Source organism: Catharus ustulatus, chromosome 1 (genome assembly GCF_009819885.2).
Source record: "Catharus ustulatus isolate bCatUst1 chromosome 1, bCatUst1.pri.v2, whole genome shotgun sequence".
NCBI classification, from domain to species: Eukaryota; Metazoa; Chordata; class Aves; order Passeriformes; family Turdidae; genus Catharus; species Catharus ustulatus.
The window spans coordinates 2,585,790-2,609,831 of record NC_046221.1 but is presented as its reverse complement, the minus strand read 5'-3'; the positions used below and the strand labels follow the sequence as shown (position 1 = coordinate 2,609,831).

The 24,042-nt window shown below is 51.8% G+C and overlaps 1 protein-coding gene across 1 annotated transcript; it reads left to right on the top strand.

Moving 5' to 3' along the window:
* Positions 1-795: 795 nt before the first annotated feature.
* ZBTB47 (zinc finger and BTB domain containing 47) lies at positions 796-23,702 on the top strand. The gene is made up of 6 exons (XM_033062340.2): positions 796-1,259; positions 11,949-13,313; positions 16,790-16,937; positions 17,435-17,550; positions 17,887-18,031; positions 18,984-23,702. The coding sequence occupies exons 1-6, from the start codon at positions 1,257-1,259 to the stop codon at positions 19,349-19,351; spliced, it is 2,145 nt and encodes a 714-aa protein (XP_032918231.1). The 5' UTR covers positions 796-1,256; the 3' UTR covers positions 19,352-23,702.
* Positions 23,703-24,042: the final 340 nt, after the last annotated feature.

Below are 24,042 nucleotides of genomic sequence, written 5' to 3'. Positions count from 1 at the left end.
GAGGATGCTCCCAATTTAAACACATACAGATGGGGCACTGACATTTCCTCCAAATAGTGCAAAAACACCCTAAAATCCCATTTTAAGCAAATTGCTGTTACTCCACAACACTCCAAAATGAGGTTTTATGCCCCCATAAAACCTTGGGGTCATTTTTTTGTGTTTGGGGAGGGGTGAGGGGTTGTGTGCCTCAGTTTCCCTCACCACAGGCATCCAGAAGATGCTCTCAATTTAAAAACATCCAGGTGGGGCACCCTAATTTCCTCCAAATAGTGCAAAAACACCCCAAAAATCCAATTTTAACCAAATTACTGTTACTCCACAACACCCCAAACTGAAGTTTTATGCCTCAAAAAGTCTTGGGTTTTTTTAATTGGATTTGGGGATTTGTGTGCCTCAGTTTCCCTCACCACATTGGGATCCAGAGGATGCTCCCAATTTAAACACATCCAGGTGGGGCACCCCCATTTCCTCCAAAAATCCCATTTTAAGCAAATCGCTGTCGCGCCAACACACCCCAAAACGGAGGTTTTACACCCAAAAAAACCCCAAAAAATAAAAATAAATAAAAAATAAAACTCGGGGTGTTTCGCTGAGGTTGAGCACCGTGCGTGCCTCAGTTTCCCCCTCGGGTGGGATGCAGGGGATGCTCGGGGGGATGCTCGGGGGGATGCTGCGCTGCAGGGACAGGGCACAGGGGCTGTCCCCGCGGGGGTGGCGGTGGCTGCTGTCGCTTTAAAGGGGCAGCCCCGGCCCCAGCTGATGCCGAGGCTCCAATCAGCGGCCCCGGGGCTCTTGGCAGCCGGAGCCGCCGCCGCTCCGCATTCCTCCGGCTTCCCAAAAGGGGCGAACATGGCGATGGGCAGGATGAGGTGAAGAGGAGGAGGAGAGGAAAACATTTAAAAAAAAAAAAAAAAGAAAAAAAAAAAAGAGAAAGGAAAAAAAATATATATAAAGCAGGAGAGGAAAAATATAGGGAAAAAAAGGAAAAGAGGGACGGGGATGCAAGCAGCGCTGGCGCGGTGATTTCCTCCCCCCCCCTTTTTCCTCCTCCAAAAGGCGAAAAAAAAAAAGAAAAAAAAAGCAGAAATAAGGCGGCCAAAAGAAAAAAAAAAAAGAAAAAGGGGGAAAAAAAAAAGCCACCAAACCAGCAACCCACCCAACCCACCAATTCCTTGTTTTTTTCATGGAGAGCACAAACCCCAGGCCAGCGGAGGAGGACCGGGACTCCTCAGCGCGGAGACCTTTGCATCAAAATGGTAGAGCCTGAACTCCCCCCCTTCCCCCTTCTCCCTTTTCTCCTCGCTTTTATTTTCCCCTCTCCCTTCCCCTTCCTTCCTCCGGGGCTTTGCCGACTTCCCAAAGGCCTCGAAACTTGCCCCAAAAATCGCGTGGAGGGGGATGGGGAGGGGGCGATGCTGCATCCACGCCTGGGGAAGGGGGGGGGGTCGTGAATTTGATTATTTAATTTTTTTTTTTTATTTTTGGGAGGGTGTTGTACAAATTTTGGAGCCGGTGCTGCTGTTCTGGTGGGGGTACCCCCTCCTGCAAGGCGAAATTTGGGATATGTTGGGGTGAAAATGGCATTAAAAACGCGGCCCCCCCACCTTTGGGGTGCCTCGGAGGGGGATGGGGGTGCAGGGGGGATGTGAGGAGGGGTCTGACCCCCCCTTTGGGGGGACCCCAGCCCAGCTCGGGAGGATTTGGGGGGGCTCACACACTTTTGGAGCCCCCAGGCCGGAGGATTCGCTGCTGGGGGGGGCGCACAAGCCGCCGCTTCCTCGGCCATTCCCATTCCCCGGATGACTCCATCCTTTTGCCAATTCCTGCCCGCCTTCCTCCCCCCTTCCCCGGCTGCTTCCCGGCCTGGGCCCCCTTTTCCCGGGGGGGAAAATCTCCCCAAAATCCCGGAGGAGCGAGGCTGCAGGGAGGGCGCAGCATCCCACCCCTCTCCGGCTCGGGAAAGGGATTTTCCAACCCTGCTCTTAAAAAAAATAATAATAATAATAATAACAGCAGCAGTGCTGGGGCCCTCTCCTGCAGCAGTGACCTATTTTATTAGTTGTGTTTTTTTTTTTTTTTTTTGGAAGGGGGGTTAGCTGGAGTTGCGGAGGGCAGGGAAATCCTTTGGGATGTGCCGTGACCGCGGGATCGCTCCCGGCACCTCCGAGCCTCCCCCATCCCCAAAAGTGTGGGATTGTGGTTACCCCAGAGCTGGCCCCGTGCCCGTCCCATCGCCCCCGGAATGGATTTATGGAAAGGGGAAGAAAAGTGCAAGCTTGGAAAAATAAGGATGGGATGGTGGGATGGGCTCGGCGCCCCCCGACCGCGGTTCTGGGGCTAAAGCAGATCGGGTTTGGGCATCACTCGGCCTGTGAGATCCCCTCTGGAGTGAGACTGCCCTGCATCCCCCCCAGAGGAGATGCTGGGGGCACCTCAGATGTTTTGGGGAGCGCTCGGTGCCCTGAGGTGGAGATGGAAACACCCAGAGCCCACCCAAGCCAGGGAGACGGGGAAAAGTTGGGATTCCAACCTTCCCTCCACACCCTGAACCGGGGGAAGATTTGCTTTACAAAGCAAAATTCCTCCTTGGAAAGACACTAAGGGATTTATATATATATATTTTTTTTTTTTTTTAAATTTTTCTTTGGATCTGTGGTGAAATCCTGCAGTTCTGCCTCCAAGCGCAGAGTTTCCCTGAGGATGCTGGCTGGGCTCAGCATCGCTCCGGGGGTTTTTCCCCCTCCGGGGGTGTCCCCTGTGCCACCTGGGCTTGGAATGACGGCGGAGCTTTGTTCTCCCCGGCAGGAATTAGCGGAGCGTTCGCTTATCAGCAGCCGAGATAAACGGGCCTGTGTTCCTGTCTGAGTCTGGAGCGGGGACATTGGCACCCCCTGCACAAAAATAACCCGCTGATCCTTTGGAGAGGGATCCTCTGCGAAAGGCAGGGAGAAAAAACGGGAGCGAGTTGATTAAATATTGGTTATTTTTAAGATGCGGATTTTTCTGCTCGAGGAAAATAAACGGGGAGGGGAGGGACCAAAAAAGCACCCAAAGCTTTTGCGGATGAACCGAATGTGTCAAAACATCAGAGGGTCTTTGAAGGTTTTGGGGGAATTGCTGATTTTCCCGTTCTTGCTCCAGCTGGAGGAGAATGCTGCTGCATTTGAGCCTTTAAATGGGACCCGGTGATGGCCGTGACAAAGTGACTCCAGGAAGAGCGAGAAATGAAGTTTTTAATTTGCTGCCGCATTTGCCTGGCCCAAAAAATGTGGATATCTCGATCCTCGGTGTGCTTTGCATCCTGGATGTCTCCTGGCTTTCCATGGGAAACTGGGGCAGTGGATGTTGGTGGGCAGGATGAGCTCGGGGTCAGGCTCTGTGCCTCCCACCTCTGATTTTTCCTCATTTCTAGGGGCAATGTGATGTGTTGTTGGAGTGGTTTGTCCCTGTGTCCTCTGGGGCTGCTGTCCCAGCCAACTCAGTGTTCACCCACCTCTCCTGCTGATGAAAACTGGGATGCCTTTGGATATGGGGAAAGATGTGGTGCAGATGTGATGGGTAGAAGACTTAATTGCAATGAACTGTCTTTTTTTATTATTATTTTTATGATTACATCTTTTTGCCTGGAGCCAGGGCTGCTGACACCCTGTCTGAGTTAAAGCCCTGCTCCCTGAGCTGCTGGGAAAATTGTGATAAAAATGAGGATAAAAATAATGCATGTTCATAAAAATGTTAAAAGTGTTGGGCAGGATCTGGTGCATCCAGATCCTTGATCTGGGCAAGTGGATTTAAAGGAAGATAGCAGGGAAGTTGGAACAAGATAATCTTTAGGGTCCCATCCAGCTGAAATTCCATGGCTGGGTTAGAGGAGCATGGCTGGTGCTTCCCAAAGATCCTTGGTCAAGTTTGGGGTTAAGATGGAACTGGAGATGGGGACTATCCCTGGGGTCAGAGCCAGGGTTTGGAGAGAATGCTCTGGCATGCAAAGTCCTGCCCAGGATGTTGGGACAGGTTCAACCTTGGACTTCTCCGGCGAGTTTGGGTTGGGTTAGGAAATTCTGTGGTTTTAGGGTTTACTGAGGGCTGAATGTGGGGCAAACCCTGGAGGTGTCACATCCCACCAGGCTGTTGATGCACCTGGAAGGTCGAGGTGGCTGCCCCAGGGGTGGGCACTGGGGATGAAAACCTCATTCAGCAGTGCTTGGGAGGAGGCTCCATACATCCATCATCCCTCCATCCATCCATCCCTCCATCCATCCATCCCTCTCTCCATTCATCCAGCCATCCATTCATCCCTCCTTGCTTCTGGGGATCCCAGCCCCTCCCCAGCCATTTCCTGGCCGTACATGGAGCTGAGGTTTGGGGTTAGGATGCCCCCAGGCTCTGCACAAGTGATGTGGAGGCTGCCCTGCTGCACCCATCCCTGCTGCTGTGCCTGTCCCTGCTCCCAGCGCTGAATTTGGGGATCCTGGGAGCTATGGGGGGCTCTGAGCACTGCCCTCCCTCAGTGACAGTGGGGACATCCCCGTGTCTCTGGGGGTGATGCCTCCTCCCCAGGCTGGGCAGTGGTCTGGAGCTGGCCCCTGGTGCAGCCACTTGGCCGACAGCCCGGCTGGGGAGGTCAGCCTCGGGTTTTGTCCTCGTTTCCTCCCTCAATCTTCCCTCTGCTTGTTTTCTTGGGCAGGGCAGGGAGGGGGACAGTGGCTTTGCGTGTGTGTGTGAGTGTCCCCCGGGCTCTTCCACCCTGACAGTGACTCTGTGGGCAGTCCTGCATCCTGCAGATGGAGGGCAGCCCCCACCCCATCCCTGGATCCCATCCCACTGATCCGATCCCCATTCCTGTATCCCATCCCCATTCCTGTATCCCATCCCCATTCCTGTATCCCATCCCACTGATCCCGTCCCCATCCCTGTATCCCATCCCCATTCCTGTATCCCACTGATCCCATCCCACTGATCCCATCCCTGTATCCCATCCCACTGATCCCATCCCCATCCCCATTCCTGTATCCCATCCCCATTCCTGTATCCCATCCCCATTCCTGTATCCCATCCCCATCCCTGTATCCCATCCCCATCCCTGTATCCCATCCCCATCCCCTGTATCCCATCCCCATCCCCTGTATCCCATCCCCATCCCCTGTATCCCATCCCCATTCCTGTATCCCATCCCCATTCCTGTATCCCATCCTGTATCCCATCCCCATCCCTGTATCCCATCCCCATCCCTGTATCCCATCCCCATCCCTGTATCCCATCCCCATCCCCTGTATCCCATCCCCACCCCTGTATCCCACTGCTCCCATCCCTGTATCCCATCCCTGTATCCCATCCCTGTATCCCATCCCTGTATCCCATCCCTGTATCCCATCCCTGTATCCCATCCCTGTATCCCATCCCTGTATCCCATCCCTGTATCCCATCCCATCCCCATCCCACTGATCCCATCCCCATCCCACCCAGAAGGATGAGTCCATCCAGGTTTTGGTGCCTCTGCTCTCTTGGAGGGATTGGGATTTGTCCTGGGATGAAAATAATGCAGTGTTTCTGAAGCCTCTGTATTTTTGCAGCAGAGGCAGTGTCTGAGCACGGTGCTTGGCTTCCCACGTGTCAGGACGGGCTCACACTGCCCTCTCTGTCACCCCTGCTGGAACACAGGGACAGTGTCCTCGATGCCATCACGGTGGTGGCATCCCCCGGGAGCAGCATCACCTCACTGGGATGATTTGGGGATGGGGAATGACAGCAGGGTTGATCATCCACCCTTGGAAGTGTCTGTGTGCAAGAGGAAAGGAGAAAAGCACCCAGAGTGGCTGGCAGGGTTTAAAAATCTAAAAATATGGGAAACAAAAAATCACAAAGCCATTAACCCTCTGTGGGCTGTGCTGTTGGGAAGGCAGTCCCTGCTCCCAGTGGATGAAGCTTTGTGGTGGTCATGCTGCTTCCAAAACAACCCCCAAATTATCTTTTTCCCCTTTGCAAAGGTGTCCTCTTGGTTACAGGGAGACAGGGATGGGGGAAGTTGTCCCTGGCAGGCCTGGTGCTGCTACCAACTTCCTGGAAAAAGCATCCTTGAGCCAAAGCCTGTAAATGCTGGATATCAATAACAAAAAATTGGGAACAACCAAAAGGGATGGGGAAAAAAAACCTGGGAAGCATCTGGCTGTCCCACAGCTGAGTGAATGCTCTTCTTCACCCAGCAGAGGCTGGGAGGTGTTTTATGGGGTGTCCAACACCCCGGGATGAGACGAGCTCAGGGACCGTCTCCTGCTCTGACTGTAGCTGTTCATGGCTCTGCTTTGGGTACCTCAAGCTTTTTAGAAAAGGCAGAGAGGAAAATGCAGCCCTGGTGTCAGCAGCATCCCCCGGGCTGCAGAGCACATTCCAGTGCTGGAACACATCCCGGTGTGAGCACATCCCGGTGAGGGCACATCCCGGTGCTGAGCACATCCCGGTGCCGAACACATCCCGGTGCGGGCACATCCCACATCCCGGTGCTGGGGCACATCCCGGTGCGGGCACATCGCACGTCCCAGTGCGGGCACATCCCGGTGCTGGGGCACATCCCGGTGTGAGCACATCCCACATCCCGGTGCTGGGGCAGGATGCTCGGGTGGGCGCTCGGGGCTGTGCCGGCCCGGCGCCTGGCCAGGCGGGGCTGTGCCGAGCTATTGTTTTCCCTTTCCTGCTTGTTTTTCCGGACAACCCTCTCCTAATTAAATAAAAACACGCGTCGGAGGAGCGAGCGGAGCCCACCCCCAGCGCGGTCCCGTGCCGAAAGCACCCACGGGGAGCTCCCCGGGGAGGGAGGGGACAGCAGAGCCGTGAAGGTAGGCGACAAGGCGAGGGGATGGAGCGCTTTGGGATGTGGTTTGTCCCTCTGCCAGGTCCCCGTGCTCCAGAAATGGGGGGTTTGGCAATGGGATGTGAGCGCCGCTCGTTCTTGGTGCTTTGGGGCAGCTTTGGGAAGACGCGAGCGTCACAACATTTTTGGGGAAAAAAAAATTAAAGATCTTCTAACGGCGTCAAAACTAGGGAGAAAAGGCTGAAGGTTTCATGTAAGGGTCTGGAAGGCTGAGAGCTAAAACCGAAAGTGTTTGGGATTTGTGACCATGCCCCTTTGTGCCACCCGAACTAATCTGTAAAAACGGGGGTTTCATGTTAGCTCTTTCTTCAGCAAAAGTCAAGTTTTGACATCAAATAGTTCCAGCCCAGCTCTTTTGTCCCGAAGTGCAGCAATGTCCAAACTGAGAAGAGGGCATGGGGGAACTCCTTTTTTTTTGAGGAGCAAGTGCTGACATAGTATTCAGCTCTTTATTAAAGCACTTTTCTTTAATGCAATTTAATACTGAAGGTCAACTATGAATGCTTTGGTGGTTGGAAATGATACAGAAAAGCAGATTGCTTTTTTTTATTTTTTGGTTTTTTTTGTATGTACATCTTGGGTGAAAAATTTAAATAAATCCCCAAATTTTGTGCTGAATGGAAAGTGGTTCACAGGCAGCTGGTCTTGTCACCACTTAAAAGTGAATTTTATGCCCTTAAACCCCCTGTCCTTGTGCCTGTGTGGGAAGGGATTACTCATGGCCTTCGATGGTGTGGTGATGAGGGCTCTAGAAATGGGTAAATAATTAATTAAATGAAGAAGAGGCTGGTGAAGGTCAGATATGATCTTCTGGGGGACTGAGGATTTGAGTATTTAAATACATCCAGAGTGGCCCAACCTTCTGGGGAGGTTTAGAGCTGCAGGAACATTTAAGGGATCTTGTTCTCAATAGCTGCTAAGAAAAAGTGTGTTTTGTCATAATACATTGATTTAAATCCAGCAGCAAACACCTTCCAGGGTGGGGAGTCAGGTGTTGGTGGGGCTGTTTAGAGAAACTGAGGCACACAGTGAGGTGCAGGTGGATTTTTTTGTGGGATTTTTTTGGCTGCAGAGAGGCTGCCCAGCATCTTCCATCCCCATCCCTTACTCATCCTTTCCTCCATCCCCTGCCTTCGGGGTTCATCCCGCTCCACCCCTCACCCCGAGCATCCTCCCCATCCTCTAGCCGCCCTCAGCTGTTTTGGGATGGGATTTTGGCATCCCCACGTGAAAACTCCTAAAATAGAGCTGGAGGGCAGGGTCAGGGCGGGGAGCGCTGGCTGGAGGCGCCGCCGGCCCCTCGGGGTGAGAAATTCACGGCCACACTGCTTTCTAATAATTTTGGGGGGTGTTTTTCTGCACTGATGGTGCCAGAACCTTGCCTAGAGGTTGGCAGGGTGTGGCTTTAGGATTCACCCTGGTTTGGTGCATCCTGTGAGCTGCCCAGGGGATGGAGAGGAGATGGAGATGGGGATGGAGAGGAGATGGAGATGAGATGGAGAGGGGATGGAGATGGGGATGGAGAGGGGATGGAGATGAGATGGAGATGGGATGGGGATGGAGAGGAGATGGAGAGGGGATGGAGATGGGGATGGAGAGGGGATGGAGGTGGGATGAAGATGGGATGGAGAGGGGATGGAGGTGGGATGGGGATGGAGATGGAGATGGGATAGAGAGGGGGTGCAGATGGGATGGAATGGGGATGGAGATGGAGAGGGGATAGGGATGGGATAGAGATGGGGATGGAGAGGGGATGGAGACAGGATGGAGAGGGGATGAAGATGGGATAGAGAGGGGATGGAGATGGGGTAGAGAGGGGATGGATGCTCCTGGCACTAAACAGAACCAGAGGGGCAGGGTGGTGACAGTGGTAAAGAGCAAAGCTCCTGATTTCCCCCTTTTTTTTAATATAAGAACTATTAAAAGGGATCTATATTCCAAATATTTGCGTTTTCCCAGAGGAAGAGCCCTGGATTTAACCCTCCCATTAATCCCCATTAGTCAGGCTCCTCCGCCCAGCGGAGCTGCAGGGGCGGGAGCTGCCGGAGGGGCATTTTGGGGCATTTTGGGTCTTTTTCGGGCTCTCACCCCGGCAGGCGCCTCTTGTCTCGGCCGGGGCTCTGGCTCGGGGCAAGCTCACGAAAAGCATCTGAGAGCAATAAAGAGCAAAAGGCTCCCGCTGACAAGCCCGGGCTGAAGTCACCGGCGGGACGCGGCCAAGACACGCATTGTCCTCGCCGCTGCTGGGACTGATTAGAGCTGCCTGGCAAGGACCGGCGCTGGGTGAGGGATCAGCCCCTCCTGCCAAAAATCCTCGATGCGGAGGGGAAAAAAAAAAAATAAAATGGCTTTTGTTTTCCAGGGCGATGCCGCCCCACAGACCCATTTTTCTCTATTTTGCACCCCTATGCCAAGCTTGGGGCATCCTAAATGTGGAATGAGGTGAGATGGATCCCTGGAGGAAAAACCTGAATTTAGTTTTTTTTTTTTTTTTTTTCTCCCAAACCTGGCAAACAGCAAATTGCTCTGCTGAATTCCTGCTGTCTCGTCAGTTTTTGATATTTATTATATCCTTAATTATTTTTTCTGCGTGTCTTGAGGGGGGTTGAACCATCCAAGATCTCAGCAAAATGTTCTTGGCAGTCGAGAGAGGCTCAGAAAATGGTGGGGTGGATGGATGTTCCAGCTGGGATGCAGCATTTTGTAACAGATACACATATAAAAAATGTTTATGTATTTATATATTTATATATTTTTATATATGAGTAGTTTAGTGATATGTAAGCATGAATGCATAAAATATTGAGAATATTAAATACATACAAATTATAAAAAGTACATGAAAATATATAAACACCCAACCCTTTTCCTACCTCTTTACCCCACTCCAGGCTGAAGAGCCAAGAATTTGGAACAGAACTGGTTTTTTCCGTGTTTTCCCTGGGTGCCAGCACTTGCTGGGGCTCTCCAGGGCTATCAGGACCATGCAAAGCTGAGATCCCAATTGGTTGGATGGGCTGGTTGTGGAGCAGAAATCCAACAAAAATGAAAAAATTTGGCAGGGAGGGGAAAGAACTTTTTTGCTTGTTGGGAAAACAGAGAAGAAAACACCCTTTTTTATTATTTAAACATTTTTGTCTGTGTGTGCTTTTGCCTTTGGCTCACCAAAAAAAAAGGAAAAAAAAAAAAAAAAAGAAAGACAAACAGAACATGTCTTGCTGGAATTTGTGCATTGATCAAGAGTTACCATTTGTTCCAGAAAAAGGGAGCTGAAAAAGTTTTTGGAGCAGGATAAACATAGCAGGTTGAACCCTCCCTCTCTGCCAGTGTTCTGCACCATGTCTTTGGTCACATCCTACAAAGGTCAGGAAAAAGGTTTTTTATGGGGTCTGGACCTATCTCCATCCAGGATTAGGGTGTTCAACAAAGGAAGGAGAGGGAAAGTGTGTCCCACCTTATTTTAATGCAGGATTTAGGGTGTGGAATATCCCTTGGATTTGGGATAGAGGTGGCAGACTCATCCTGGGGCTCAGGTGTGATCAGGAGAGGGGATAGTCTGGGATGTGAAATACGTGGGAGTTGGATTAAATTCCCTGAAAACTCAGCCTGGAGAGGGTTGGCAGTCGCAGCATTTCCCAGCCTGGGGGTGCTGCTCCCTGGTTTGAATTTTTCCAGGTAGTGCCTTTCCCCAGGCAGTGGAAAATGAGCATTAAAAAGTGCATAAATCATCCCAATGAATCCAGCTGTGAGTGAGCTGCTGTCGTGAGCGAGGGCACGCGGTGTAATTCAGAAATATCAGAGGATACTGGGCTTTATGTCATTATCTGTAGAAGCAGGCAGCTATAAAATCCTAATTTCCTTTTATTTAGGGTGTTAAATCTCAGCAGTCTAAAATTGGCTTCCTGCTTGGGGAAAATATCCACATGGATCTGGTTCAAGAGGTCAAGGCATCCCCTCTCCTGTGTGACATCTCTGAGTGAGTGTGGACACCTGAGCCTGGCTTTGGACCTCCTTGGTGGCCACGGTGTCACCTTGAAGGGAGAGCAGTGGGTACTTATGTGGCCCTGACCTGCCCTTTCTCTGGGGTTTCTCCTCCTTGGCTGAGTCTTTTGGACTCAAGTTGGTGATGGAGCTTCTTGAGTGGTGTCTTCAAACTGGGTCTGGGGGTGGAGCTTCTTGGTGTTCCAAAACTGGAGCTGGTGGTGGAGTTTTTTTGGTTGACATGTCCAAGTTGGGTCTAGAGGTGGAGCTTTTTAGTGTTCCAAACCTGGGGCTGGTGGTGGAGCATTTTGGTTGACGTGTCCAAGCTGGGGCTGGTGATGGAGTTTTTTGGCTGGTATCTCCAAGCTGGGGTTGTTGGTGGAGTTTTTTTGTTTGGTATCTCCATGCTGGGGTTGTTGGTGGAGTTTTTGGCTGGTATCTCCAAGCTGGGGGTGGTGATGGAGGTTTTTGGCTGGTATCTCCAAGATGGGGGTGGTGGTGGAGTTTTTTGGCTGGTATCTCCAAACGGGGGGTGGTGGTGGAGTTTTTTGGCTGGTATCTCCAAGCTGGGGTTGGTGGTGGAGTTTTTTGGCTGGTGTCTCCAAGCTGGGACTGGTGATGGAGTTTTATGGCTGGTATCTCCAAGCTGAGGCTGGTGATGGAGTTTTTTGGCTAGTATCTCCAAACTGGGGTTGGTGGTGGAGTTTTTTTGGTTGGTATCTCCATGCTGGGGCTGGTGATGGAATGTTCTGGTTGGTATCTGTGGGCTGGGGTTGGTGGTGGAGATTTTGGCTGGTGTCTCCAAGCTGGGGTTGGTGATGGAGTTTTTTGGCTGGTATCTCCAAGCTGGGGGTGATGATGGAGTGTTCTGGTTGGTATCTGCAGGCTGGGGTTGGTGGTAGAATTTCATGGTTAGTATCTCCAGGCTGGTGTTGCTGACAGAATGTTTTGGTTGGCACCTCCATGCTGGGGCTGGCACTAGAGCTTCTCAGGTGGCATCCGTGACTTGGGGACACATGGACAGGGATGGATGGCATGGTCAGAACGGTGTTTTTGGGGGAAAGAGCCCTGAATGATTTTATTTCTTTCCTCCCCACAGCTGATAGTCGAAAAAACGACTGACTACCCTTCGGCTGAGTACTCCCTGGTGGAGGATGTAGCCCTCCACTTCACGTGTTTGATGGACAGACTGAACGAGCAGCGCCTCTTTCAGCCGGACCTGTGCGACGTGGACATCGTGCTGGTGCAGCACAAGAGCATCTTCCCGGCGCACAAGGGGGTCCTGGCAGCCTACAGCCAGTTCTTCCACTCCCTCTTCACCCAGAACAAGCAGCTGCAGCGCGTGGAGCTCTCTCTGGAGGCCCTCACCTCGCAGGGCCTCCAGCAGATCCTCAACTTCATCTACACCTCCAAGCTGCTCGTCAACTCCTGCAATGTGCAGGACGTGCTGAACGCGGCCGCCGTGCTGCAGATGAACAACATCGCGTCCTCCTGCCAGGACCTGCTGGACACGCGCTCGCTCAGCCTGGCCACCGACATGGCCCTGCCCGCCGAGGGCTGCGCCGGCCCCCCGCCCTACTACTGCGAGATCAAGCAGGAGGTGGACGCCCCCCACCCCAAAATCTACGCCCGGGAGGGCAACGACCCGTTCTCGGTGCGCGTGGAGGATGGGACGGGCAGCGGGACGCTCCCGCCCGGCCCGGCCAAGCAGTACTACAAGGAGGAGAAGGATGGAGGGGCTGGTGCTGTCTGTAAGATGGAGGGTGAGGAGTCTGAGGAGGATCTGGACAGCCAGGGCTCCTACAACCGGGAGCAGATCATCGTGGAGGTGAACCTCAACAACCAGACCCTCAACGTCTCCAAGGGCACCGAGGGGAAGGCGGCCGCCAGCGAGGCGGCCGTGATGGGGCGGCCGGACGGGGATGGGCGCGACACGGAGGAGGATGGGGAGGAGGAGAATGAGGAAGGGGAGGAGGAGGAGGAAGAGGAGGAGGATGCGGAGGTGGGGGACGAGGAGGAGGAGGAGCGCAGCGAGGAGGAAGACCTGGAGGAGACGACGGAAGAAGAGGACGATGATGATGAAGATGCCTCAGAGATGAAGAGAGAAAAGAGCGGGCAGCCCCGCAGGGGCAGCCGCGCATCCAAAGCCACCAAACCTGCCATGGCCACCAGGTCCCAGGAGATGGCCAAGGTGGAAGAGGAGGAGGAGGAGGAAGAAGAAGGCCAGAGGGGAAGGAAGAGAAAGAAGGAACAAGATGGCTTGGGCCAGAAAGTGAAGCTGGAGGAGAAGCAGCATTACCCGTGCAAGAAGTGTCCGCGGATCTTCAACAACCGCTGGTACCTGGAGAAGCACATGAACGTCACGCACAGCCGCATGCAGATCTGCGACAAGTGCGGGAAGCGCTTCCTGCTGGAGAGCGAGCTCCTGCTGCACCACCAGACCGACTGCGAGAAGAACATCCAGGTGAGCAGGGATCCATCCAGGTGAGCAGGGATCCATCCAGGGCATGGAACCATCTAGGTGAACAGGGATCCATCCAGGTGAGCAGGGATCTATCCAGGGCATGGATCCATCCAGGTGAGCAGGGATCCATCCAGGTGAGCAGGGATCCATCCAGGGCCTGGATCTATCCAGGTGAGCATGGATCCATCCAGGTGAGCATGGATTCATCCAGGGAATGGATCCATCCAGGTGAGCATGGATCCATCCAGGTGAGCAGGGATTCATCCAGGGAATGGATCCATCCAGGTGAGCATGGATCCATCCAGGTGAGCATGGATCCATCCAGGGCCTGGATCCATCCAGGTGAGCATGGATCCATCCAGGTGAGCATGGACCCATCCAGGGCCTGGATCCATCCAGGTGAGCAGGGATCCATCCAGGGCATGGACCCATCCAGGGCCTGGATCCATCCAGGTGAGCATGGACCCATCCAGGGCCTGGATCCATCTAGGTGAACAGGGATCCATCCAGGGCCTGGATCCATCCAGGTGAGCATGGATCCATGCAGGGCACAGATCCCACCGGGGTGAGCATCCCAACAATGGGGAAATGCCTTACCCTGGGGTGGAGCATCTCACTAGAGATAGATGAGGAATATACCTCACCAAAGCGGGTGTTGTCCCATCAAGGTGGGGACATCCCACCACTGTGGGACATCCCAGTGAGGGAAGGGCATCCCAAACACCGTGGAGGTCATCCCATTCAGCTACAGCACGGGATGGGCTCGTGCTCAGATAATATTAATGTTGTAGTTGGGAGGGAGCCTTCCTTCACCCTCGACTTGTATTCAGACTCAGGGGAGTCCCACAGTGGTCTGGAATCAGAGGATTTATGCTGTGAGGGGCTGTAGCTTCCCCTTGACTGACTGAGTGGAAACACAGAGTTAATTTTTAAGGAGTAATTTTTCTTTTGAGTTTATTCAGTTAATCTGGATAAAACACTGCGAGCCCCTGTTGGAGACACACTCCAGCGTTCCCACCCAGGCTGAACCCATTTTAGCTTAATTTGAAGATTTGCTGACAGGAGTTAAAATGGTTTTAATCTGCCTTTTGTGCCTTTTTTTGTGTGTATTAGCAAATTTCTGAGTGCATTTGACATCTATGCATGGCTCAGTGTGGCCTTCCCCTGTGCTAATGAGATCCTGTGTTGGCAAATTGACTTTGTGAAATCAGTGCAGTTTTGGGGGGATAGGAGGCACCCAATCAGTATTCCTGAAGATCCCTCCAAATTCCAGTCTTCTAATTCCTGACGAGCTGTTTTACAGGATGCTGCTGCTAGTAATTAGAAATATATCAATTTATGGAGAGCTTCTCCCATCACCCTTCCCACCAGCAACCAGATTTTGAATGATCATTGATTTGTTGCACTGAAGTTGCTTTTTTTTTGGGTGCTTTTTCCCAGAATGGATGAGTGTAGCTCTAATACCTGTGTGGTGGGGGCTATTTCAGAGCCTAATATAAAACCTGGGCTGTTGAAAAGGAGTTTTACCAGAATGTTGATTCAGCTTCATCTGCTTTCCAGGTGGATAACATGGGACTGTCACCTCATTGCTTGTTTTTTGTTTTGCCCCCTCCTTTTTATCCCTTTTCCAGATCATTTTGGAATAGGATTAACCACAACTGCCTATGTAGTGACCTCTTTCTGCAGAAAAAGGGATAATTTTTTCCCATTTAATTGAGCATTTTTAATTTTACAAATAGCCAAATCCACTCCATTTGCTCTGATAATTTTTAATAGCTTTATCAACATCCCATGGAATTATGTCTGGATGGAAAAGGAATTTTTTTGGCACTCTGCCTGCAATAGTTTTTATTTCTTTTGTTTTAATCAGACCCATGGAGAGACCATCCATCTTTTCCCAGTTTGGTCTTGCCCTGTCCCCAGATTTTATCCATAAAGCTTTGGGATTTAAGCACCATCCTGCTCCCTTTGCTGATTCCCCATCCCCATAATGTGCACCCTGAAAAGTGATTCATCTTTTGCTTCATTGAGTTTTTCCTCAAACTCTATTTTTGACCAGCTTCAGTATGGTTTTCCTTCTAACCTGCAAAAATTTATATCCTCATTTTTTTCCCCTTATTTGGATATTATTTCCATATTTTCAGCGGTGAGGACACAGAGCTCAGCCCTCCAGAGTGGCTGGTCCCAGCCCTGGGGGTTTTTCTACCTCTTCTGCTTTCCCTCTACCTTTCATTTTGAAATTCCCCTGCCTCTTTCATTTTAAGTGGAGAAAATGGATATTGATGTGTCTTTGATATCAGGCTCTAGTCCTGAATTTGCCCTGAAATATCCCTTAAGACAGAGACAAAGCTGTTCTGATCTGTGGAAATACATACTTGGGAACAGTGGGACTCTGAGGACTACTCATGTTGACATTTGAGTCTGGCAAGATGAAGATGATGAGGCTTGAGAACGGCTCTGTGACCCTAATTTTTCCTTTGGGACACCTAAATATAAATATATATGGAAAAATACAGCGACTTCACAGCATAATGGTGTGTTTTCCACAGTATCACAAATTGGTAAAATTTGTGTTGAAGCCCATCAAGGAGCATCTGTTCCTCTGGGAAGGAGCAGAAGTGGAGGAATGAATCCCACCCCAGGTTCACCAGCACAATTCAACCACGTTGCTGCAAGATGCCTTCAAGGCATGAATTATTTCCTCAACAAATCTGCAAGGAGAGAAGGGATGGTTTTATCCCTGTTTATCCCAAGAGGAAAGTGAGCCATGGGAAGGCAAAGGGAAGGAGCTGGCCCTTGGCTCCTGCCATGGTTTCCTTTGTGGACATCTCTCTCCTGTGTTTCACTGAGCTCTGGTCTCACGTGTCTCCATGAGGTCTCACACAGAACCTGGAGCTTTTCCTGGGAACTTCCAGAGGAATATTGAACTTGGAGCTGAAGTGATTCTCTACTTTAACTTTTTGGGGAAGACTTTACATGTCACATTGCTCTCCTTGTGCCGATGGACTGGTGGTTTGGGTTTGTTTTGGTCCTTTTGGATATCATGGATTCGCAGATCTGTTTGGAAAACCAATTTAGAGGTGAAGTATCCATAATATCTGCTGAAGACTGAAGGTGTACTGCCCTGGCTTGGGATTCTCTTTGTTTTTATATTTTTTGCAAATTTCCAATGCAGGGAGAGTTGAGATTATTTTATGTAACGTCTTTATTGAGGAATAAAATTCCCAGTTGGGAATAGGGCATGAGCTGTTGCTTATCCAAGTTTTGATACAGCCATTGATGGAGACTCCACATCCTTCCCTGGAAGGTCATTGTCCCTTGCTCATCCCAAGGATAGAAATATGAACTTTGGAGGTTTTGAGGTTTTGCTGGTTGTTAGGATTTTTGCTATCAGCTGTAGCTTTCACAGTGATGTTCCCTTTCCAAGGATGAAGCTGCTTCCCCTGCTCCCCTGACCATCTCCTGTGTCCTTGCAGTGCGTGACGTGTGGGAAGGGGTTCAAGAAGCTCTGGTCTCTCCACGAGCACAACAAGATCGTCCATGGCTATGCAGAGAAGAAGTTCTCCTGCGAGATCTGCGAGAAGAAGTTCTACACCATGGCCCACGTGCGCAAACACATGGTTGGTGAGTGTGGGAGGCACCACAGGGAGCTCTTGTTGGGGTCTTGGCCCATCAGTTGGGCAATGAAAGGTGTTTTCTGTTGCTGTCGTGTTGGGTTTACTCTTGGGTGAGCTTTCTCACATTCCCATCTTGAAATTTGGCCTGGTAGTCACTGCTGAATGAATGTCTGCTCAGTGCTGGGTTTGGACATGGTGCTGGAGAATCCCATTTGTTTTATTGATCAGAAGTGATCAGAGGAAGGTTTGAAGTGGAACCAGTATAAAAGGACCAGACCACACCAGTGCTGGGCTTTGAAAAGCAAACTGCACCTGACAACAGTGGTTGGGTCCCTGGGCTTTGGAGCCACCAAAAGATCCAAAGGAATGGGGGTTTGGAAGGGAAATGCTTGAAACCTTGCTGCCATCAATGCCTTGGGTGTGCTGGGCACTGGGAGCCACAGGGTGTGGGGTGGTGGATGGTGGAGGTGTGTGGAGGCTCCTGACCTGCCCCTGTCCCCCCAGCACACACCAAGGACATGCCCTTCACCTGCGAGACCTGCGGGAAGTCCTTCAAGCGCAGCATGTCCCTCAAGGTCCACTCGCTCCAGCACTCCGGGGAAAAGCCTTTCAAATGCGAGGTAAGGCCCTGGCTGTGTCCCCTGATCTGGGGAAAAACCTCCCACTCCTTGGGGCTTCCACTGAGCTTTGTGCCAGTGCAGCTGGAGGGATGATCCCGCATTTTCCCAAACTTTGCATCACCTCCTGGTTTGAGGGTCCCACCAACTTTATGATGAAACTTGTCCAATGCCAGGATCTGTCCCCAATGACCTGGACTTTTCACCCACCCCAAACCTGGCTGGGTATGTCCCAAACACCCTATTTTGGGTGGATAAAAAGGGATTTATTGCTACTACTGATTTGAGTGGAATGTGGGGATGTTTTGGGCGCTCATCAACAACTCCTTGCCCCCACAGAACTGCAATGAGCGCTTCCAGTACAAGTACCAGCTGCGCTCCCACATGAGCATCCACATCGGCCACAAGCAGTTCATGTGCCAGTGGTGTGGCAAGGACTTCAACATGAAGCAGTACTTTGATGAGCACATGAAGACGCACACGGGTGAGCCCCCCCTTGGCTGACCCCACATTCCTGCAGTCAGGCTCTCCCTGGAAAGAGAGGTGGGATGGGGGCAGCATTTTGTGGGGTTTTTGGGGGCACTGGTAAGGTCCCAATCAACTGGTTCAATGAGATTTTTGAGAGGGCTTACAATGGTTCATGATCTTTGAGAAATACCAACAAGATCTTCTCAAGGGGTCAAAACAACACAAAGGTTTGCTAGGAAAACTTGAGAAAAATCAGGGAACTTTGGTAAAAGATTAGTACAGCATTCAACCAACATAAAACACTTCTCACAGCACTAACTTGGCCCATTCAACTTAGCAAACTTTGAACACATTCAGTGTTGAGGAGCTCAAAATATTCCAAGGAGAAGGAATTAGAAGAAGGAGAGAAAGACAGAAAATATATAGAAAAGCACATGTGTAGCTACCAAGAAGAGGGAATTAGAAGAAGGAGAGAAAGAAAGAAAAGATATAGAAGAGCACATATATTGCTACCAAGAAGAGGGAATTAGAAGAAGAAAGAAAGACAGAAAAGATATAGAAAAGCACATGTGTAGCTACCAAGAAAAGGGAATTAGAAGAAGAAAGAAAGAAAGATAGAAAAGATACAGAAAAGCACATGTATAGCTACTAACTCCTGGGTTCAGACAGAACTTCCAAGACAAAGGTAGGGTCTAGATGAACGTGCTGGTCTGGTGTTTGGCTTGGTCCTCAAAGGCTTTTCTCCCACTTGAGACTTCTTTCTGGTCGTTTGGTCCCTCAGGAGGTGGTTTAGGGGAGAGTGGAGGATGGACTGACATTGCCAGGCTGGGACACAGGCTCTAGGGTGGGATATGGGGCTGCTCACTGCCTCACAAGGACAAGGCACCTACACACACACACCCCAAAATATCTCAAGGCATCAAATCTCTGCAGTCGCTGGCCTAACCTGCAGCTTGTCCCGCCCTCAGGGGAGAAGCCCTACATCTGTGAGATCTGTGGGAAGAGCTTCACCAGCCGGCCCAACATGAAGCGGCACCGCCGGACCCACACCGGGGAGAAGCCGTACCCCTGCGACGTCTGCGGCCAGCGCTTCCGCTTCTCCAACATGCTCAAGGCCCACAAGGAGAAATGTTTCCGCGTCAGCAACCCCCTGGCTTCGGACACGGCCGTCCCCCAACCCGCCACCAGCCCGGCTCCGCTGCCCCCCGGCCCCGGCGTCTCCCCGCTGCCCCTGCCGCTGCTCCATCCTCTCCCACAGAGCCTCCCTCCTCCTCCTCACCTACCGCCACCCCCTCCCCTGTTTCCTGCGGGGAGGATAAATTCAAACAACAATTAGGTGCGCCTTCCTCCCCACCCTGGCCACGCACGGACTGCTCTGCCCTTCGGGAATGCCTTTCCCCCCGGGGAGACAAGGCTTTGCTTGCTCTCTACCCGCCTTCCTCCTCATTTTGGGGTTGTTTTGGGTTTTTATTCCTTTTTCTCACTCGTCATTCTCCGCAGAGAGGAAGCATCCCCCCCAAAGGAGCGTGGGTGTTGGGGGGAACGCGCTGTCCGTCCGTAAGGGTGTAGGTACAAGGTGTCACTCTCAGTTTCACCCTCCCACATGCCAGCTTCATCTCCCTGCTGGAGGCTGGGAGGAGCAGGATATCTGGGCTTGAGCTTGCTGGCCGGTGCATCAATATTTCGAAGCCGAATTCTAGTTAGTGGTGCTTGAATCCCTGTACTGTAAAGCTGGTCTTTCAAGTCAGGCTCTCACCCACGGGGCTGGGAGGTGGGCACCCCAGAGGAGCCCCCACTGCCAGCCCCAGTGGCCCGTGGGAACGAGCAGATGTCCCCATTGGAAAGCCATTAGCATGCTCTTGTTAGCAGCCCTCAACACGTCTTCCTTCCCTGCAACAGATTTTCCTCCTCCACAGGCAAAAGCACAAACACCCACCTTGTGTCTCGGGGCATCCGCGGCTCGCTGTCGGTTCAGTTTTGGGGTGCCCTAAGGGAGCTGGGTTCTGGCGTGTCCTTTCTGCTAATCCCAGCAGGAGCTGGGCTCCTGGGATGCTCTGGAGTCAGGGAGCTGTTCCTGGGAGAGCTCAGACCCCTTTGGGACTGGCAGGAGGCAGAGGAGCAGGACGCTTCTGTTTCTCAGCAGAATCGGCCCAGAATAGTGCCTTAACAATCCGAAAAAAAACCCTGAGGGATGGATGGGTGAGCTCCAGGGCAGTCCTGCTGCAAGGTTCAGAGCTGAAGCATGTTCAGCCTGGGGGTGATGATGTCCCAATCTCCGGTTTGTTGCCTATGTTGCTCTCCAAGCTTCACTTTTCTTGTCGTGCTGGCATCCTTGTGTTGCCCTGTCCTGATTTGGGGGGACCAGAAGGAACCAGTGAGGGCTGTGGTTGTTTTGGTGGTGCCCTGTGGTGTTGCTTAGTGCTTGTTGAAGGTGCTGGAATTGAGCTGGTCTTTGGTTTCACTTACAAATAATATGGCTGGCTTCATGCTGAGGAGGAGGAGGAGAGGAAGGCTTTGCTGTCAGCTTTTTGTTGGGCACTGAGGTCCCAGCAGGGTCTCTCACTGCTGTGCTCTGCCCCAGGGTGCCATGCATTGTCCTGACCGTGGCTCTGTGGTCCCTGTGCCTGGGGAAGTGTCCCCTTTGGGGTCAGAGAGCAGAGAAGGGCTGGCAAGAGGTGGGGGCTGTCCCAGCTGATCCCATGCTTCCCAAGGCAGTGTTGAGGCCAGCTGTGGGTCAAGTCATGGAAGAGGTGCTGGCAGCACTGCTGGTAAGAAGGAAGGAGGTCACTGAGTGGGCTGCAGGAGCCTTTTCTCATGTGCAGCTTGTGCTGGGTGACAGCAGAGCGCTGGGGACAGGGAGCCACATCTGGCTCTGTGAAAATCTTGGTGCTTCATCTCCTGGACCAAATCAGCAAAGCACTTGGGCAACATTGAGGCTGTCCCTGCAGAGGATTCAGCCACATGCTCAGGGGCTTTGCTGACTGGGGACAGGCAGGAGCCTGGCAGGGACAGGACCAGGGAGCATCTGCTGTTCTCCTGAGTGCTCTTTGAGGTGACTGCTGTCACCTCCTCAGAGAGGAGCCCCACTGGTGCCTGGGAAAGCTGGCTGATGTTAGCCTTTGGAGCCACAAAGTCCTTTTTTGTCTTCATGTTGGCTGGGATGCTGTGGATCCTGTGGACCCCCAGCATGGCTCTCAGTACCAGTGAGCTCACCCCACCTCCATCTGTTCCAACACAAGGAGGTTGCTATGGCAGAGCTGCCTCACCATACTGACCTTCTCAGGTGGGTTCCAAAGGCTTCTCTGCTGTCCCTTTCCATGACCCTGGGGCTTGTTGGGATGGTGCAAAGCCTTCTCAAACACACCTGTGAGGGATGAGGGCTGTCTGAAGGGACCATGACCCATACTGGAAGATGTTTGCTTTAGAGAAGCAATTAGTGAAACTCATGGAGGTGTTGGAGTGGTCCATGCTGTCTCCTCCTCTGCTGCCTCCCAGATCCCATCCCCTTGGGCTTCCTTGTGTTTCTTTCCCTTCATGCTCAGCCTTGAGACAGGATGGGAGTGCTGTGCCCCAAGGAAGGTTCACCTTGCTTTTAGGGTCTTCTGTGATGGAGCCCATCAGCTGACAGACTTCCCCCCACGTAAACACCCACGCCAACATTTTGTTCCCTTACTCCACTCACCTGGAGGTGGCTTTCTCTGTTCCTGTCCCAGTTCATCCTCTCCCAGTGAGGACCTGCCCCCCTTGGACATCTCTGTGAGATGAGAGCACTTCCTTGAGGCTGGAAGCCCAGCAGAAAGCCCAGTGACTGATCCCAGCCGTGTGATCCCCTTCGAGAGCCTGCTCATGGAGCCACTTGGAGACGTCGAGATGTGACCATGCACACAGCACTTTGGAGAACCAGATCCCTGCTGCTCCCTCCCCTCTCCAAGGCCTGGGGAGTTCCCAGGAGTCCTACAAGGCCTCTGAACCCTTTTGTCTGCACCCTGACTCAGCCCCAGTGTGTCTTCATGTCTGGTTTTCGTTGGCATACTAAGAGCTCAGACGAGTCGCTCCCGCAGTGCCTCGCCCATCGCGGATCCATTCTGCTGCACCCCTTGGGGTCAGACAGGAGGCAGGAGAGTCGGGTCCGTTGTTTTCAAGCTTTTTATGTTTTATTTTAATTTTTTTTTAATTCTTTTTTTTTTTAACTCTTGCACCTTAATCTCTCACATCCCTTCTTTGACAGACCGCGAGGGTGGAGAGGGGCTTGATTTCCATTGCACGGTTCCTGAACCCGCTGTAGCGCAACGTTCAGCTGACAGCTCTCCCCACGCACCTAAACCCCAGACCTCTCTGGGCTGGAATTTTATTATTTTTTTTTTCCCCCCTCACTCCACCTTTCATTGGAACCTTGGGGAGGGAGGGAATCATGTGGGGAGGGTAATTTTTTGGTTTATATATCCCAGGAGCCTGGTAGCACAGACCAGCTCGCCTCACGTATCCATGAGGCACAGCTGGCCCTTCGGACCACAGCCATAGCCCTGGCGCGGTGGGAAGGTGACGGATGGACGGATGGACGGGTGGGAATGGCTGTGACAGTGCAATAGAGATGAGCATCCGCTGCTAGACAACTCCTCTGAGGTGACTCTTGGTTTGCCCGAAGTCAGGAGGGAAGGACAGACGGACAGACGCCCTTTGTTCACACGGGACGGCGAGAGCTTCCCCACACGCAGCCCTGCCTAGAGACATGGAACCGCCACGGGAGTTGGGTTGAACTTACAAAGGAAGAAAATAATAATTTTTAAAGAAAAGGAGAAAAGCAAATAGGAATAAGAACAACCTCTGTAGCATGGAACTTGAAGGAAATGAATGAAACCCCAAGCACTTGCCTCAAAACTAGATTCTCATGCCTGGTGTTTGGCTCTGTATTATTTTATGGCACTCAGTATCAGTTGCCCAAACATGCCAAGAGTGTATTGGTGGCTCTACAAGTGTGAACAAACTAAACGAAGCACTTTATTCTGTATAGATTAAGGGAAGGTGGGGAGGGGAGGGGAAGCTTGGATGCTTTTCAGAAGCGTCTTAAGTAACGTTCTAGGAAATGTATTATTATTATTATTATTACTTTTTTTTTTTTTTATGACCATGTGTAATCAATATATGTTTATCTTTAACTCCAAGTACAGCAGTTACTCTCTTTGGGATGGTGTGAGGAGGGGGAGGCTGAGATGGTTGGATTAGTCCATCCCCGTGGGGCCAGCTGAGGCAAGTCATTGTCTACCGCAGGAACGGGTGAGTCTTGCTTCGTCCATGGTCCCGTTGGCCAATGTCCAGGAGGTCCCAAGAGGTTCATCAAAGCCACCTCCCAGGGCACAGCTCCCAGTCAGACATCCCCATCCCGAGCCACCTTCTGCCTGGGGGTGCTGGGGCTGCTGTCTGCGCTGTCGCGAGCGCGACGAGCCACGGTGGGAGGATGGTTTGGGTTGTCCCTCGAGGCCGGGTCCTTGGCCATGCTTTGAAATCTGCTTTTGGCCTCTCACCAAGGCACGTTGGGGCTCACCGAGCTCTGAAATTGGTGAGAGGTCAGAACTGGGCCTTTCCACTGCGTTCTCCCAGTCTGGAAGTGTTATGACTGTTACCAAAGAGGTTGCAAGTGGAAGGACGGAATCAATAAACGATTTGTCTTTTATAAAAGAAAACCGAAAGCTCTGCTGCTTTCTTTGTTACCTTAATTTTGCTTTATCTTTTTCTTCTCCCTTTTTTTTTTTTTCTTTTCTTCTAAAAAGGATTTTTCTAGGCAGCTATGTGAGCAGTCAGAGACAGGGAGGATGAGCTTCCTATGGAATGTCAACTGCTTCACATGTCTTGGCTCTGAGTTGGGTTTGGTGGGAGGTGTGTGCGTGTGTGTGAGACAACTTGCCTGTTGTGGGGCCAGCAAAAAAAGGGCTTTTCAGGGAAGGGTGATGAGTGGATAGAAGAAGGAATTTGGTGTTTACAGCCCTGGGGTAAGGACTGAGCCCCTGTTCCTCCTGGCTCCATCAGGTC

Coding starts and splice junctions, on each gene's coding strand:
- ZBTB47 (XM_033062340.2), top strand. Junction 13,314..16,789: donor ACTGCGAGAAGAACATCCAG/GTGAGCAGGGAT, acceptor GTGTCCTTGCAG/TGCGTGACGTGTGGGAAGGG. Junction 16,938..17,434: donor CGTGCGCAAACACATGGTTG/GTGAGTGTGGGA, acceptor CTGTCCCCCCAG/CACACACCAAGGACATGCCC.